General features: G+C 33.2%; 2 protein-coding genes across 2 annotated transcripts; one reads left to right on the top strand and one right to left on the bottom strand.

Annotated features, from left to right (window-relative positions):
• Positions 1-5146: 5146 nt before the first annotated feature.
• Positions 5147-8057, bottom strand: EAF01_008018 (uncharacterized protein). The gene is made up of 2 exons (XM_038916274.1): positions 6267-8057; positions 5147-6191 (listed from the first exon to the last, which is right to left on the bottom strand). The coding sequence occupies exons 1-2, from the start codon at positions 7936-7938 to the stop codon at positions 5617-5619; spliced, it is 2247 nt and encodes a 748-aa protein (XP_038768745.1). The 5' UTR covers positions 7939-8057; the 3' UTR covers positions 5147-5616.
• A 5528-nt stretch (positions 8058-13585) lies between these two features.
• EAF01_008019 (uncharacterized protein) lies at positions 13586-14666 on the top strand (the record flags this gene model as incomplete). The annotated part of the gene is made up of 2 exons (XM_038916275.1): positions 13586-13695; positions 13799-14666. 2 exons carry the CDS (start codon positions 13586-13588, stop codon positions 14664-14666), a joined length of 978 nt encoding a protein of 325 aa, XP_038768746.1.
• Positions 14667-14864: the final 198 nt, after the last annotated feature.

Below are 14864 nucleotides of genomic sequence, written 5' to 3' on the forward strand. Positions count from 1 at the left end.
ATAACTTTCAAAAAGTTTTTTATAAAAATCTTAAGCTTTTTAAAGAGTAATTTCAATTAATTATAAATATATAAGCGAAATATAGCATTTTGAATAAAGATTTCTATAATTTTAATGAAATAGGCTTTATAATGAAAATTATATATATAGTAATAATTATTATTAATACTAAGAGATATAATAAAAGTAAATTAATATAATTAGATAATCAAGAATGAACTATAATAATAATATATGGAAATAAAGAGAATGAAACTATTCTTTTATTTTTAATAATTCAAGAATAGATTTATTTCTTTAATTAATATATCGGAATTAATTTCCCTATAGACTAGACTATTAAACCTATATTTAATAAATAAATAAACAATAAAATAAATTTAAAATAATTAAAACACTTCGATAAGTATATTAAGAATTAAAGAAAGAGTAAATATCAAATGTTGATGTTGAATAAGTATAAAAGTTATAAATCAATGGCTTTTCAAGTATATTATAAAGAGAATAATATTATATATTTATATTTACTATTATATTCAAATTATTTAATTTAATTATTTGATATTAACTATTTTAATAATCTAAAATGTTTATATAATAATCAAATTAATGAATTTATTAAGGTATATATTAATTATATTTCAAAAATTATATATAAGAAATCAATTACTTTTTAGAATATAAAATTAGGATTTCAAAAAATAGATTTAATTCTATTTAATTTTAAAGCTATATTTTTGAAATTAGATATTCGAATTCATATATCTACCCTCCCCTTTTTCAATTTAAATCAATAAATCTTTTAAATTATTTATAATCTAATTAAATTTCTTTCTCAATTAATATTAATTAAATCTCGAATAACTTATTATCAATTAAGTTTATTTACACCTATATTTGAGATTGTACTAATTTTAATTAAAGATATAAAACAATTAGTTTATAAAAATATACTTCTAAATATAAAGATTTATATACTTTGAATAATAAATAAAGTATTAAGTAAGTATTGATATATAAAGAAAACCTAATTATATTAAGAAGAAATATTTATTGAATAAAAAACTTTTAATATATTATTTTAATAAAAGATTGATATTTAAATTCAATACAATAAATATCAAAAAGAAAGTAAATCTAATAAAAAAGTATTTTTTATTTAATATTATAGTAAATACGAAAAGATAGATTATAATATAGGAATCTATTAAAATAATATAATAGATTTTAGATTATTAAATTTTAAATAATTTTAATTAATTAATTCAACTATTATTGAATAATATAGATTTGAAAGTGTAAATTAAGATAAAAGTAGTATATATACTGATATAATGTACATATTAATACACTATATTAATCTTTTGTTTTTTATATTTGTTTTTATTATCTCTTTTTATTTTATTTAATTCCTTTTAATATATTAAATCTTATAATTAATATATTATTATTTTATTATAAAGATATTTTCACCTTTAGGTTATTAATTCTTAATCTTCTTTTTTCAATATTTTAATTCAATTAGATTTTATTCGAAATGTATTATTTTTATTCTTATTTTAATTTTGTTTTATTAATATTGTTTTTTTAATAGGGGGATTCTAAAGTTTTGTAATAGAGAAGGTTGATATTTATATAATTAATCTCAATTTATATTTAATGTATTAATAATTTAAAACAAATCATATAATAAGTATAAAACGGATTACAATATCGATTTTTAATATAATATATATTTTATATTATTGATAATTATTACTTTCTTTTCGAATAATTGATAATGTATTATATATTATAAAGAAGTACGATTGATATTGATGTATTATAATTTCTATTATATTTTAAAATCATTCTCATGAATTTTATTATATTAAAATATTAGGGATATCGTTTCCTTATATAAAGTGATTATAAGTATTATGTAAAGGTTTTATTTCTATGTATTAATAATTTTATGAAAAAAATTCTTAAAACAAATAAAACTTTTTAAAAAGATTTTCCTTCTTCTTTATATATAAGACTTCTTTATAAGATTACTAAGTATTAAAAGATTCGAATTATTATAGAAATCTTTAAAAAATTCTTTTTACTAATTTATTTAATATAATTATTGTATATAATAATATTAATTTTTTTAAATATCCTAAATAAATATAATATACCTTCTCTTTTATATTAATAATAACAATTACTTAATTCAAGTAGATATTAATTTAATAATTATAGGAGAGAGTATAGAATAATTCTCTGGTTTGAATGTAATATAAATTAGAGAGTTATTTCGAAAAAGCTCTTCTTGATTTTTTTCGTGTTTTATTAATATATGTATATCTATGTTCTTTTTAATAAATATTAATTAAATCACTTCATATTATTATAATATTAAAAGGACTGATCATAATAATCAAATCCATTATTATTATAAAGAAATAAAAATTTAATATTATAAGAAAAATTCAGAAATTCTTTATAAGAAAGAATACTATTATAATATTAAATAAAGAATTCTTTATTTAAAAGAAAATCCTTTATTAATTCTTTATTCGAAATTATAATTCATTATTTTGAAATTTTTGAAATATTATGTAGAAGCTATTTCAAATTTAGAATAACAGATGTAATAATAAATTTTCCTTATTAAAAAGTTGATTTGAAATCAATAAAAAAACGATTTTAAAACGATTTTGATTTCAAATCAATTCTAATTTTAAACCAGATTTATAATATACACTACCTATATATTTGTTACGGAGGTACCCGCACCGCAACATGGATTATAAGATAAACCTAAGGCCTTGGTGTTGGAACCTACGAAAACAGCACTGTAGGGATAGTTGGATTAAAGGGTAATGAAAGATAGTGGTAACCGAATCAATAAGCAATGATTAAAAGATAGGTACATATCTTTTGTTGGCACCTATCCTACAGTAGGCATAGGAGGGATAGTGGTTATAGGTTATCTAGTAAGCACAGGTTAGATAAGCAGTAGTATCATATAGGTCACGGGGCAAGTGTCACGTGATGGATAGACAGGATAGGCAAGCTATCCAGGCTATCCGTGGATAGACAGGATAGACAGTCTACCCAAGCTATCCAGACGAGAACGAAGGTCTATATAAGGGAATGGGTTTCATTACAATGTAGAGCTTCGTGCTCAAGAACAATCATTAGTTTCATTACTATAGTTACGAGAATTGCAACCAGTTACAACCTTATTGAATTCCTACTTGAAGTCTAGTCTAAACCACCTCGAGAGATCTCTAGACACTTCCACGTGACCCTAGAGGCAGCTTCCGTAACAATATTATAGATCATATAGAGGATTAAAAAAAGTATAAATAAATGACTTAAGCTTTTAAAGAAAGATCTTATTTAAGTACTCACTTTCAAAAACTTCTTAAATAATTAATCAATATATAAATCCAATTGAGATTCTATTTATATATTATAATAATTCTATTTAATAATTTTATTTAAAAATTCTATTAGTCTAAGCTTTTCATATACTACTATTAGTATAGTACTATTGCTAATAGAGCCTAGTCTACCCCCTGCTAAGCGTATAACCTGTAATAGAACTTAGAATAAAAATGTTAAAAGTACTGATTTAAAAAAAGAAATATTAATATATACACGAACTATTTCTAGTAGTTATTATTTATATAATAATAATTTAAATAAATATCTAGAATATTTAATTCTTTATTATTTTAATTTATAATCCTTTATCTATTTATAAAAATTCTCATAGTATTCTATTTTATTTTTATTCTTTTCTTATTCATTTTTATTTATCTTTATTTATTTATCTTTATTTATCTTTATTTATCTTTATTTATCTTTATTTATCTTTATTTATCTTTATTTATCTTTATTTAATCCTATTTCATCTCATTTTATTTTATTTCATTCTATTTCATTCTATTCTATTTTATTTCATTCTATTTCATTCTATTCTATTTATTTCATTCTATTTCATTTTATTCTATTTTATTTTATTCTATTCTATTTTATTTTATTTTATTCTATTTTATTTTATTTTATTTTATTTTATTTTATTTTATTCTATTTCGTCTTATTTTATTCTATTCTATTTCATCTTATTTCATTCTATTCTATCTCATTTTATTTTATTCTATTCTATTCTATTCTATTCTATTCATTCTATTCTATTCTATTCTATTCTATTCTATCCCATCCCATCCCATCCCATCCCATCTCATCCAACCCTCAAACCAACCCTCAAACCCCACCCCCAAACCAATCACCCACAACCATCAAATCCAACCCATCCTCAAAATCCAAACATCTCAAATACCAAAATATCCCACAATTTCCACCCCCTCATTCAAACAACCCCATATATTATTAAACTACCTATATACAATCTAATCTACATTATCAAAATCTCCTTTTCCCCCTCCCTCTTCTTCTCCCCCTCCCTCCCTCCCTCAATTTCCAACTAAAAAACACACTACACCACACCACACCATACTAATCCTATTCATGATATATTCACATAATCCACACACTCATACACACACAACCTCATGCATCAAAACTCCAATATCAAAACTCAATTTTCAATCCCAATTCTCATTACCTAGATAGATAAATATCAATCAATCCAATTCATTCCACTCCAGCCACTAATAAAAATAAGCGAGTTTTTCCTCTTTTACCCCTGATTTTCATCCTGTGACTACATGTCCCATTCACAAAAAATCCAGACATTCAAAAAATCACCAGTTTTAATTTTTTACTTCACTTCACTTTACTTCAATTCAACTCATCTATTTTCTCACCAACGTCTCATCTTATAATTTCAACAACCTTCTAATGCATTTCTCTACCTGCCACCGACCATTCACGCATCTACCTCATTTCTCTCGGTCCCCCACCCACCCCCACGCCAACCCCCTATCTACTTCTCGGTTACGAAACAATCACTCCGTACTCAGCCATCAATGAAAAAACAGCCCCATCCTATCCCATTCCATCCATTAATTCCATCCCTTCCTCCCCCTTCCTCGCACAACAAATATTAACATTCCGAATTCCCACAGGGTATAAAATCCCCGCCCACCCGTCCTTCCGTCCATCCATCCATCCATCCGATCCTCTCTCCCCCCACCCCTACCTTCCACAACATCATCCCATCCACCCTGTTTCCCGATCCCAAATAATATACACAAATCCGACACTCCCTCAAATCCCATCCCGTTCCTCCCCACCCAAATCCCTATTATATAAACAAAACATCCGTGGAACTGAATCGAATGGTAACATATACATTCGTACCCTCGTACTTCCATCTGTCCAGCCCTCTAAACCCCAAACCAAAATCCATAAACACCATGCTAGAAACCATGCATGCAAGTTCTCCATCAAAAACATCGTAATACAAGCGCAAGCAAAACTCACGTGAAGAGAAGAAAAAAAGAGGTCAAATCTCGATCTTTGCTGTTTTGATAATAGAACGTGAAAAGAAGAGATTGTCATGTAAACAACGAAGCAAATAACCAATCGGTCAACTCAAGTCGAGGCTAAAATCAATGCCGGGATCATGCAGGGAAGATTGAGGTTGCATGTCGACATTTCAAGTCAATCCGCCCTTCAAAATTCCCCACCACCTCTGACCTCCTCAGGAATCACCTCTTCTCTCCATTTGACACCACCCTCCACATCAACACCTCCTTTGACCCACTCATTCTCCTGAACCTTTTCCAATGTCCATCTACTCCTTGCTCTCTTCAACAATCCCTCTGTAATCTCCATTGCACCTAACAATCCCTTTTCCTTGAATTTATCCGGGTCACTTTCATGATCTCCCTCTTCACCGAAATATTCAATCCATCTCCATTCAACTCGTGCAATTCGATGACTTGTTCGACTGCGTTGTTTGTGTCCTTCTGGCATTCCGGGATTAGGATCGAATGGTAATCTACTTTCCAGTAATGCATAAAGTAAGACACCCAGAGACCAAGCATCAGTAGCGCGTCCATCATATGGTTGACCCATGATAACTTCCGGGGCAGCATAATCATCTGATCCACAACGGGTAGTAAGTTTTTCATCATCGGCTACGCGGCGAGAGAGACCGAGATCGGTGAGGGTAATGATGGAGTAAGGGTATTTAGTCCAGTCTTGAGGTTTGGCAAGTTCATGTTGAGGAAGGTTGACCAAGACATCTGAACAAAGAGACTCGGTTAGTATGTGATGTTTGACTTTGAGTAGATCATTAAAGGAAACATTTAAAAACTCACTTTCTAATTTGATATCCCGGTGAACAATACGTCTATCGTGCAAATATTGAACAGCACCAATCAGCTCTGCAAACATCCGTCTAAGTAACGATGGGACAAGAATATCTCGATGCTGACTGGCCACTTCAAATAAATCTCCACCGGGACAATAACTTAAAACCAAAATGGCTCTTGTCTCTTCTATGCTCCAAGCTTTGAGGTGAACCAATGAAGGATGATGTATCGATTTCATGATTTCCAATTCACGTTTGAGTGACATTTCTACTCTTTCTTCAGACGCCCCTCCTTTCGGACCATGTTCACAAATCTTAATCGCTACCAATTTTTTCCGGTCGACTTTTGTCTCAACAGGTGTAACAATCGATTCAATTCCGAACACATTATCTTCATCAATGCGACCTTCATCATCTTGGACTTGACTGGTAGCCAAAATCACTTTGCTGAAAGTGCCTTGACCCAAAACTTTTATACCTCTCCATCTTCGTCGTTTAGAATCATTTCTAGTATACGCATCAAAGTATTCATATCTCGATTTGCGAAGAGCTCTAGGAATGCTGGTAGTGGTCAATGATGAATCACTATCACTACTTTCCCCTCCTGTTCGACTCGATGGTGGGGTTGGTGGTCTTGGTATGGGAGCCAATCCTCGTTGAACTGCTAAATGTGGTTCTCTCCGCATATGCATGTCTGATTGTGGACCATCTACCGCGCCATCCATCATTGGAGCATGTGAACCCGATACAGTGACGTTTCGAGGTTTGGGTGCTTGAGAAGCTTCCGGTACATATTCGCTCATGCTTCTATTCCTGGTATGTCCTTCTGCGTTCTTTTTTCGATTTATTTGAGCTTCCGTCAACCCGGATTCGGCAGCAGTTGTTATTAATCCATGATATGCCCTTCTCTTTTGTTGGTTTGCCATCGCAGAAGAAACCGATTCACCATTTGATGTGATCAGAGCCGAATCCGGATGTATAGGTAGCATTTGCTCGCGGGATGTTCGTCTCGAGTTCAATCGTTTCCATGGTCCAGGTGAATCTCCCGACATGAGTGGTGAGGGTAGAGGGGTAACGTCTGCCATTGCGTTCAACATTGGTGAGGATAATGCTGAGTTTGGCGCCGAACCGTTGCTACCTATACTACTCGCCAGGACATTCTTCACACTCGGAGTTCGCGCGAGAGACATTCCTATCTGTCCACCGGATCTTGATGGAATTCGTATAGTATCGGAAGATTCGCGCTCACTAATTCCGGTTCCCGTACTCGCAGATGTGAGTGTATGACCTGGAACGATATCGGTTTGTATTCGCAGACCCGCGCTTAGAGGACTCGGAATTTGACTATATGACGAATCTATAATTGGGTGAAGACGAGAAGAGGTGTCAAGCGCGAGTGGGGTGTATGGTTCGTTTGTTGAAGTGGATCTGCTGTGAGGGGGTGAAGGTGCTATGGTATTCGATTTGAAAATGGCAGTAAAAGCTGGGATTTGATTTGATTGAAGAGGTAAAGGTAAAGAAATGTTTGAGTTTTGTGTTGCTTTTACATCGTTCATAAAAGTGGTGGTTGTTGTTGTTGTTGTACTATGCCCAGCTTGGTCGGACATTAGACCTGACACAGCTTCGAGACTTCCATTTTGTATTCGGCTCTCGAGCATTCTTTGTTTTGAATTCGACATATTGGGGAGAGGGAGAATGCGGGTTAATCGGAGTGAAAGTTAATCTTTTTTCTCTCTTTTTTTTTCTTCTTCCTTTTTCCTTTTAGAAGAAAGCAGAGGAAGAGGAGATTGAGGTTGAGGGTTTTTTGGGGGGGAGGGGGGGATAATTAAATCCAACGTAACGTTATGATAACTGTTTTTTCAGGGATTATTTGTTTTGATGAAGAGCCGTAATTTTGATATACTGTAGTGTAACTAGGGACATAGTAAATCTCCATCAACAATCGACCATCAATCAAACGATCAAACCACCAGACAATCAATCAAATAGCACCTCGATAGACGAATCAAAGACGAGGAGGACAAGGCGTATGGATGAATTGATTGAGTGCATGTGGTTGTGTTGTGTTGTATTGTGTTGTATTGTGTTGTATTGTGTTGTATTGTATTGTGTTGTATTGTGTTGTATTGTGTTGTATTGTGTTGTATTGTGTTGTATTGTATCGTACTGTACTGTGTCGATGTTTGGATTGAGAAATATATAGTGAAGTGGGGGTTTGGAGTATAATAAATCAACAAACGGATAAGATAGGGATGTGGGATGGGATGTGGATGGGATGTGGATGGGATGTGGATGTGGATGTGGATGTGAATGTGAATGTGAATGGATGAGATGCGATGGATTCCAAGGTTGGTTGGAAGAAATAAGCTAGTGACGACAACAAGCAAGGTGATGAAGATGAAAAGATATAAAGAATAGATTTATATATGGTAATAGTGTAATTCGATTGATTTCTTATAATTATTGGTAAATCAATTATATATAAGTCATATAAATATAAAAAGAGTATCAAGCGAGAAGATGAAGTAAGGATAGAAAGAGAAGAGAGGAGTAGAGTAGAGTAGAGAAGACAAGAATGGTAAAGAAGAGTGTGTTGAGTGAATTGAGTGAATGCCTTTCGTATTCGTGGGTTGGGGTGAAATTGCTTGCAGACTATTGTTTGTTCTGGCTCTGGCTCTAGCTCTGGTATGGGGTTGGCTTTGCTGTCTCATTTCATTTCATTTCATTTCACTTCACTTCACACTCACTTCAATCATATCAGGCTTCACTTATTTCACGCTTCGCTCATTTCACATTTCACACTTCACTACCTGACGACCTAATTTCACCAGTCACAAGCTGACAGACCTTAGACGGCTCGTGTCACACCTATAAAGTTTCAATACACGGACTCCATGGTAGGTATATCTATAAAGAGCTAGGTAATCTTAATCTACCATAATCTACCATAATATCATCGTGTTTTAATTACGTCTTGATTTACTTGGTTTGTTCTTTCTCAAGCTAGAGATGATATCTTGCACACAATGTAGGAACTACTCCTCGAGTAGCTAGACAACCCCTTCTCCAAGCAAAGACAAAATACCCGTACATCTTGCAACAGTCACCAGTACCTTCTCCTCTTATCTTCTCTCCCTCGTCTTCCCGCCGCGGGTCGAATGAAACAATCGGTTCAATCGACACACCACCAATTGATCCCTTTCCTGACCTGGCCAATTCTCTTCAAGGGTCACGCTTTAACCTTTAAGCTCGAGTAACGTTGGAAAGCTAAAAATCGATAGGGCAATTTCACACATCCAACGTGGGTGGAACGATAGGCAAAATGATATTGATATCAAATCAACAGGGGATCTATCTTTGACAAACAAGAAATCATTATCTTCTTACCTACTAATTACTCCGTCGTAACTACCCACCTACCTAATCACTCCCAACTTCTCTTCATGATAAGGATCTTACCATCCTTCTTCTCTTTTTCCCTTTCCTGCCTTCTACTTCGTGGAAATATTACGGAGTCGACCCTCAGCTATTCCTCTTTTCTTCTGTCACTCAGACTGATATTGATGAATGCAGTAATCCGGCCATCTCGGATAAGCCGATACTGGAATGGATTAACCACTCCTTTTGGTCCAGAAAGATCGATTTCGGTAATTATTAATTACAAACGCTCTTTGATAGCTCTTGGTACATTGCAGATTCCTACTATACCCATACCCATACCCATACCCTCTTTTTTTCCTTCTCTTTTTTTGACAAAACTGTGATTGATGACTACCTAGTACCTACCTAGGCAGTGTGACGTCTTCATTAATCTTCGGTTCTTCCATTTCTCGATGTTTATATAAGTTTCAGATGGGAGATAATGTATATTCATGGGGGTGATTCAGAATTCATGATGAACGATGAAAAGAATGGGGAAGAGAGAATAAATTCTTACCCATCCTGTTGGTATCGAAAGGCTCCCTAGTGGGTGTCTTGGAGTTACTCACTCATTTGCTTCTCTTTTAGGTTCATCCTGTGTGTGATTGGAATCAATTCAACTCTTTGACATTTTTGCTGCAATGTTATGGAGAAGTCAGTCAAGTCTTATATGCAGAAGGTGGATTTTGGCGTCACCATACATTTTAAGGACCCTCACCCCCTTCATCGAATCCGGTTAACCATACTGTCTAGTCTGTCTTACAAGAACATGATGTGTACGGAGTAGTATCTATCCCAACACAATATCATCAACAGATATACTATGATACCAAAGCAGGTCCTGTACTATCTATTTCCTTCTCTCCCGTACAAACTGTACTCGGGTTTCCATCCATCCATTATCTATTCACGTCTCGAGTACCTTGATTCCGGAAGTGAATTTTCAGCTGACCCCTCCCTTCTTTTAATTTTGTACCTGGATCTCCGGCCCACCCAATCGACTTGCCCCACCATATCAAAATCATTTTGATATTCCATCCATCCCATGCTCCCACGCGGCGCCAAGAACAGATAAACGCTCAACTGAAATTGATGTTGATGTTCTCGAGGGATTTAAGACAAGAATTCCGAATCGCCGGCTCATCATCTGTCCTCATCCTCACCACCAAGAGAGAGTTAGGCACCGGTACATACACATGAGGAAATCATAACAACAATACAATATCCCACGTTTGAAAACAACATCTCCAATTGGATGCGTACCTTGGATGTCATCAACAAGGATACTTTACCCGCAACCAAACCACTATTTGATGCTTGTTTGTACGACATAAAACACTCTCCTGTGCGTTGTAGAATCCAGAAAGATGTGTTTCATATATGGCATGGGAACAAGTCATGTGAATAGGTCTTTGTGGGTAATGCCTCAACATTACGTATATGAGATCGCTCTTCTCTGTTTTCTCTCCTTGGATGATGATGCAGATTCCGGATGCGATTGTACTCTAGATTGGGACTCCAATACGTTCGCATAATTGTATGCGTCAGGTTCGCAAAAGCAAACAATCTATCCAAGAATCGGATGTCCGTAATTTTGTTACAAGATCTTTTCCAGTAGGTATGTTTGAGAAATCATTCATACGCTGGCTGATATGACAATAAGCCACACGTTCAATACAGGAAAGATTCTGTTTGCTGTCTATGGTTTGAGTACATCTATTTGACAATCCAGTAGCCTCATTCTTAAAAGTTATTCTCCAAATGACATCAGCTAGCTAGCTGGCTGACTAAGAACTTGGTCTCAAAAACTTAATTTATACTCGTATAACGTAGTTCATTAGTATGTGAGCTAGATCATCATATAGACTACTTCATTTTTTATGTAAAATTCGTCTAACGTGATTTAACACCGAGTAACTTATATTATCGAATAGTCTACTTTAAATACATATAAAATTCGTTTGTATATAATCATATACTTTCTTTATTTATTTTTATAATTTTTTCAAAATTTAAAATACAATATTTGATTATATAATTATTATAAAAATCTAATTTATTTTCGAAAATTTAAATAAATATAAAAGTTATTATTAAAATAATATTTTTATAACGAAATTCGTAATAATTTTAATCCTTTTAGTAATATAATAGGAATATTTATATTAAAACTGGATTATTTAACAACTAATATTTTATTATTATTATTTTTTTTCTTTTTTAAGAATAATATTTAGTTATTAAAATATAAATATTAAAAAATACCTGATTTTAATGAATTTTGAAATGAGCTATTTAACAATATAAGCTACTTAGTATTAAACTACGTTATATATAATTATATACTTTCTTTATTAGCTAATAGAATTTTCTAAAACCCTTTTATATAAAATCTTATTTTTTAATTATTTTAAAAATCTAATTCTTTTTCCAAAATTCTAATTACTTCTAAAGTTATTAAAGAAAAAGAGCTTTTATAATATAAAGTATAACAATTTCTAGTTAAAATGAATGATTTGAAAAAAAACCTAAAATTATAAATATTTCATTTTTATTATGATTCTTTATAAAAAAATTAAAATATAACAATTGATTATTAAAATATAAATATCAAGAAGACTATCTTGATTTTAGTAAGAGTTTAGACCCCGGCTTATCGTATACTAAGCGAAAACACACCAAAAACCCTTATTTATTCAACTTTTAAATTATATATTAATTCAATTAATTTATGAATTAAGTTTATAAAATTAATATATAAGATTGAGGATTATTGAAATAATTTAAAAAAACAAATGAAATATTTTTAGTTATTTTTTTGATAAAGTTATAGGTTTTTAAAATTGAAATTATTAAAAAACTTGAAAAAAGTAGTTTTTTTGTATAGGAAAAGTGTTATATGTTATAAATTTTGAAAAATTTCAATTTTAAAAATCTATAATTTTATTAATTTTTATAATTTCAAGGAACAATTTAAATCGAATATTCTTTATATAATTATTCCTTATATATATTGTTGGGACAGGGATCATGTGACTACGCTAGCGTTGACGCTAGCGTCTTCCGACACTACAGCAATACGTTTCGTAGCCCTAGCTTTTAGAACCTCAAGCAATATAACAACAGTGTGAACCATAGTACTATATTGACTTCACCATCCCCATGGTGATACCAACATATATAATTTTCAAAGTAATTTTTCGAATAATTAAAGAATTATAAAAATAATTAATTTGTATAAGAAAATAGTATTTTTGTGGGGATTTTGTTACGAAAAAGGGTGATGTGCGATAAGCTAAGGCCTCAACTCTTACATTTTCGAAGTGGCCTACATACTGATATAGTCTACATGCTAGAGAGAAATCTTACTCTCGCGATCTCGTTCTCGCCATCCGATTGCTCTCAAATCCTTTCCGGCTATTCACACCCCTCATGCATTATCTGGTAAAAAATCAAGCCCACAGACGAAACTAATTTCACACCCCCCGAAATTCTATCTTCGCCTCAAAATTCATCGACTCCGACCTCGGTTAAAAAATAGAATTGGCGTATCACGAAAATGAAATTTAACATCACTCCCTTATCACTGTCACTAAAACTCCATGATTCATCGACTTGACCCACAATCTTTGTATCAACCTGCCCCGGTTTTTCACAAGACAATCGCGCGGTAAAGGAATTAACATATGAATGGAGGATTCTAGGTAGGTAGTTATTGCCGCGAGCCTCGGTATGGCGTCTCTTTGATTTGAAGTCTTCTCCTTAACTTTTCCTCGTATTTCCCCTTTACTTTCTGTTTCATTGATATTGTCGGTGGCAATTTACTCTAGATTTCTTTTTGTCCATTCAGTCTCAAATTTCATATATATCCCATTCCAAGAGTTGTTCAAAGATACAGCAGTTATAATGAGTAAGAAAGGGGACTTTGCCGCCGTCCGAAAGGATATTGTTGGCCTTTTACACCAACCGGAATATGATGATGGCAGTGCCGGACCAGTTCTTGTGCGCTTAGCATGGTATGTAATCTTTCATTCCATATCTGTTCCAGACTATGCGCAATCAATACAATCCACTTCGGCGCAAAGAATTCCTTCTCATTCACAAACTAATATCATCTAGGCATTCGGCAGGAACATACGATTCTGAAACAGATACTGGTGGATCCAATGGAGCTGGTATGCGATACGAGAGTGAAGGAGGAGATCCAGCAAACGCCGGTCTACAACACGCGAGAGTCTTCCTCGAACCGGTCAAAGCCAAACATCCTTGGATAACATATGCGGATTTATGGACATTAGCAGGAGTAGTGGCGATCAAAGAAATGGGTGGACCAGATATCCCATGGCAAGGTGGACGAACAGATTATGTCGATGATTCGAAATTACCCCCGCGAGGACGTCTACCAGATGCAGCACAAGGTTCCGATCATCTTCGATGGATTTTCTACCGCATGGGATTTAATGATCAGGAAATCGTGGCGTTGAGTGGAGCGCATAATCTGGGACGATGCCATAGCGATCGATCTGGATTCGAGGGAGCTTGGGTCAATAATCCTACAAGGTTTTCGAATCAATATTACAGACTTTTGCTTTCTCTTCAATGGCGCAAAAAGAAGTTGGCAAATGGAATCGAGCAATTCGTCAATTATGATGAGGATACCGAGACGGAATTAATGATGCTTCCAACGGATTTGGCTCTGACGCAAGATAAAGAGTTCAAGAAGTGGGTAGGAAAATATGCAGATGATAAGGAGAAGTTCTTTGAAGATTTCAGTAAAGTCTTTGCAAAGTTGATTGAGCTGGGTATTCAAAGAGATAGCGAGGGTAAGATCACAAACTTGGATAATGAAAAGGGTGGATATCATTCAGCTCCAAAGAAGAAGGATACTCCTGGTAGTCCAGCGAAGAATACAGATGATAAGAAAGTGGATGTTAGCGAGGCGGCGCCATTACAAGAGGAGAATAAGAAATTCAAGTCGAAGTTGTAGAGGCTAGGTTGTGCGTGTGCGATATTAGAAGTCTGGTTTTTTGATTGGTTTTTTTTACAGTAATAAACGTGTATAGGGACAACTAGAGAGGTCAAGATTTTAGACTTTAGAAAAGATAGACTAGATCTAGACGTATAAAGAATTTATAGGTGGTGTACAACTAGTTGGCGCTATGGAATTTGGGAAAGTGCAACCAAA

Source organism: Botrytis porri (assembly GCF_014898465.1).
Source record: "Botrytis porri strain MUCL 3234 chromosome Unknown BPOR_010, whole genome shotgun sequence".
NCBI classification, from domain to species: domain Eukaryota; kingdom Fungi; phylum Ascomycota; class Leotiomycetes; order Helotiales; family Sclerotiniaceae; genus Botrytis; species Botrytis porri.

Coding starts and splice junctions, on each gene's coding strand:
- EAF01_008018 (XM_038916274.1), bottom strand. CDS start 7,938: ATGTCGAATTCAAAACAAAGAATGCTCGAGAGCCGAATACAAAATGGA. Junction 6,192..6,266: donor CCGGGATATCAAATTAGAAA/GTGAGTTTTTAA, acceptor CTCTTTGTTCAG/ATGTCTTGGTCAACCTTCCT.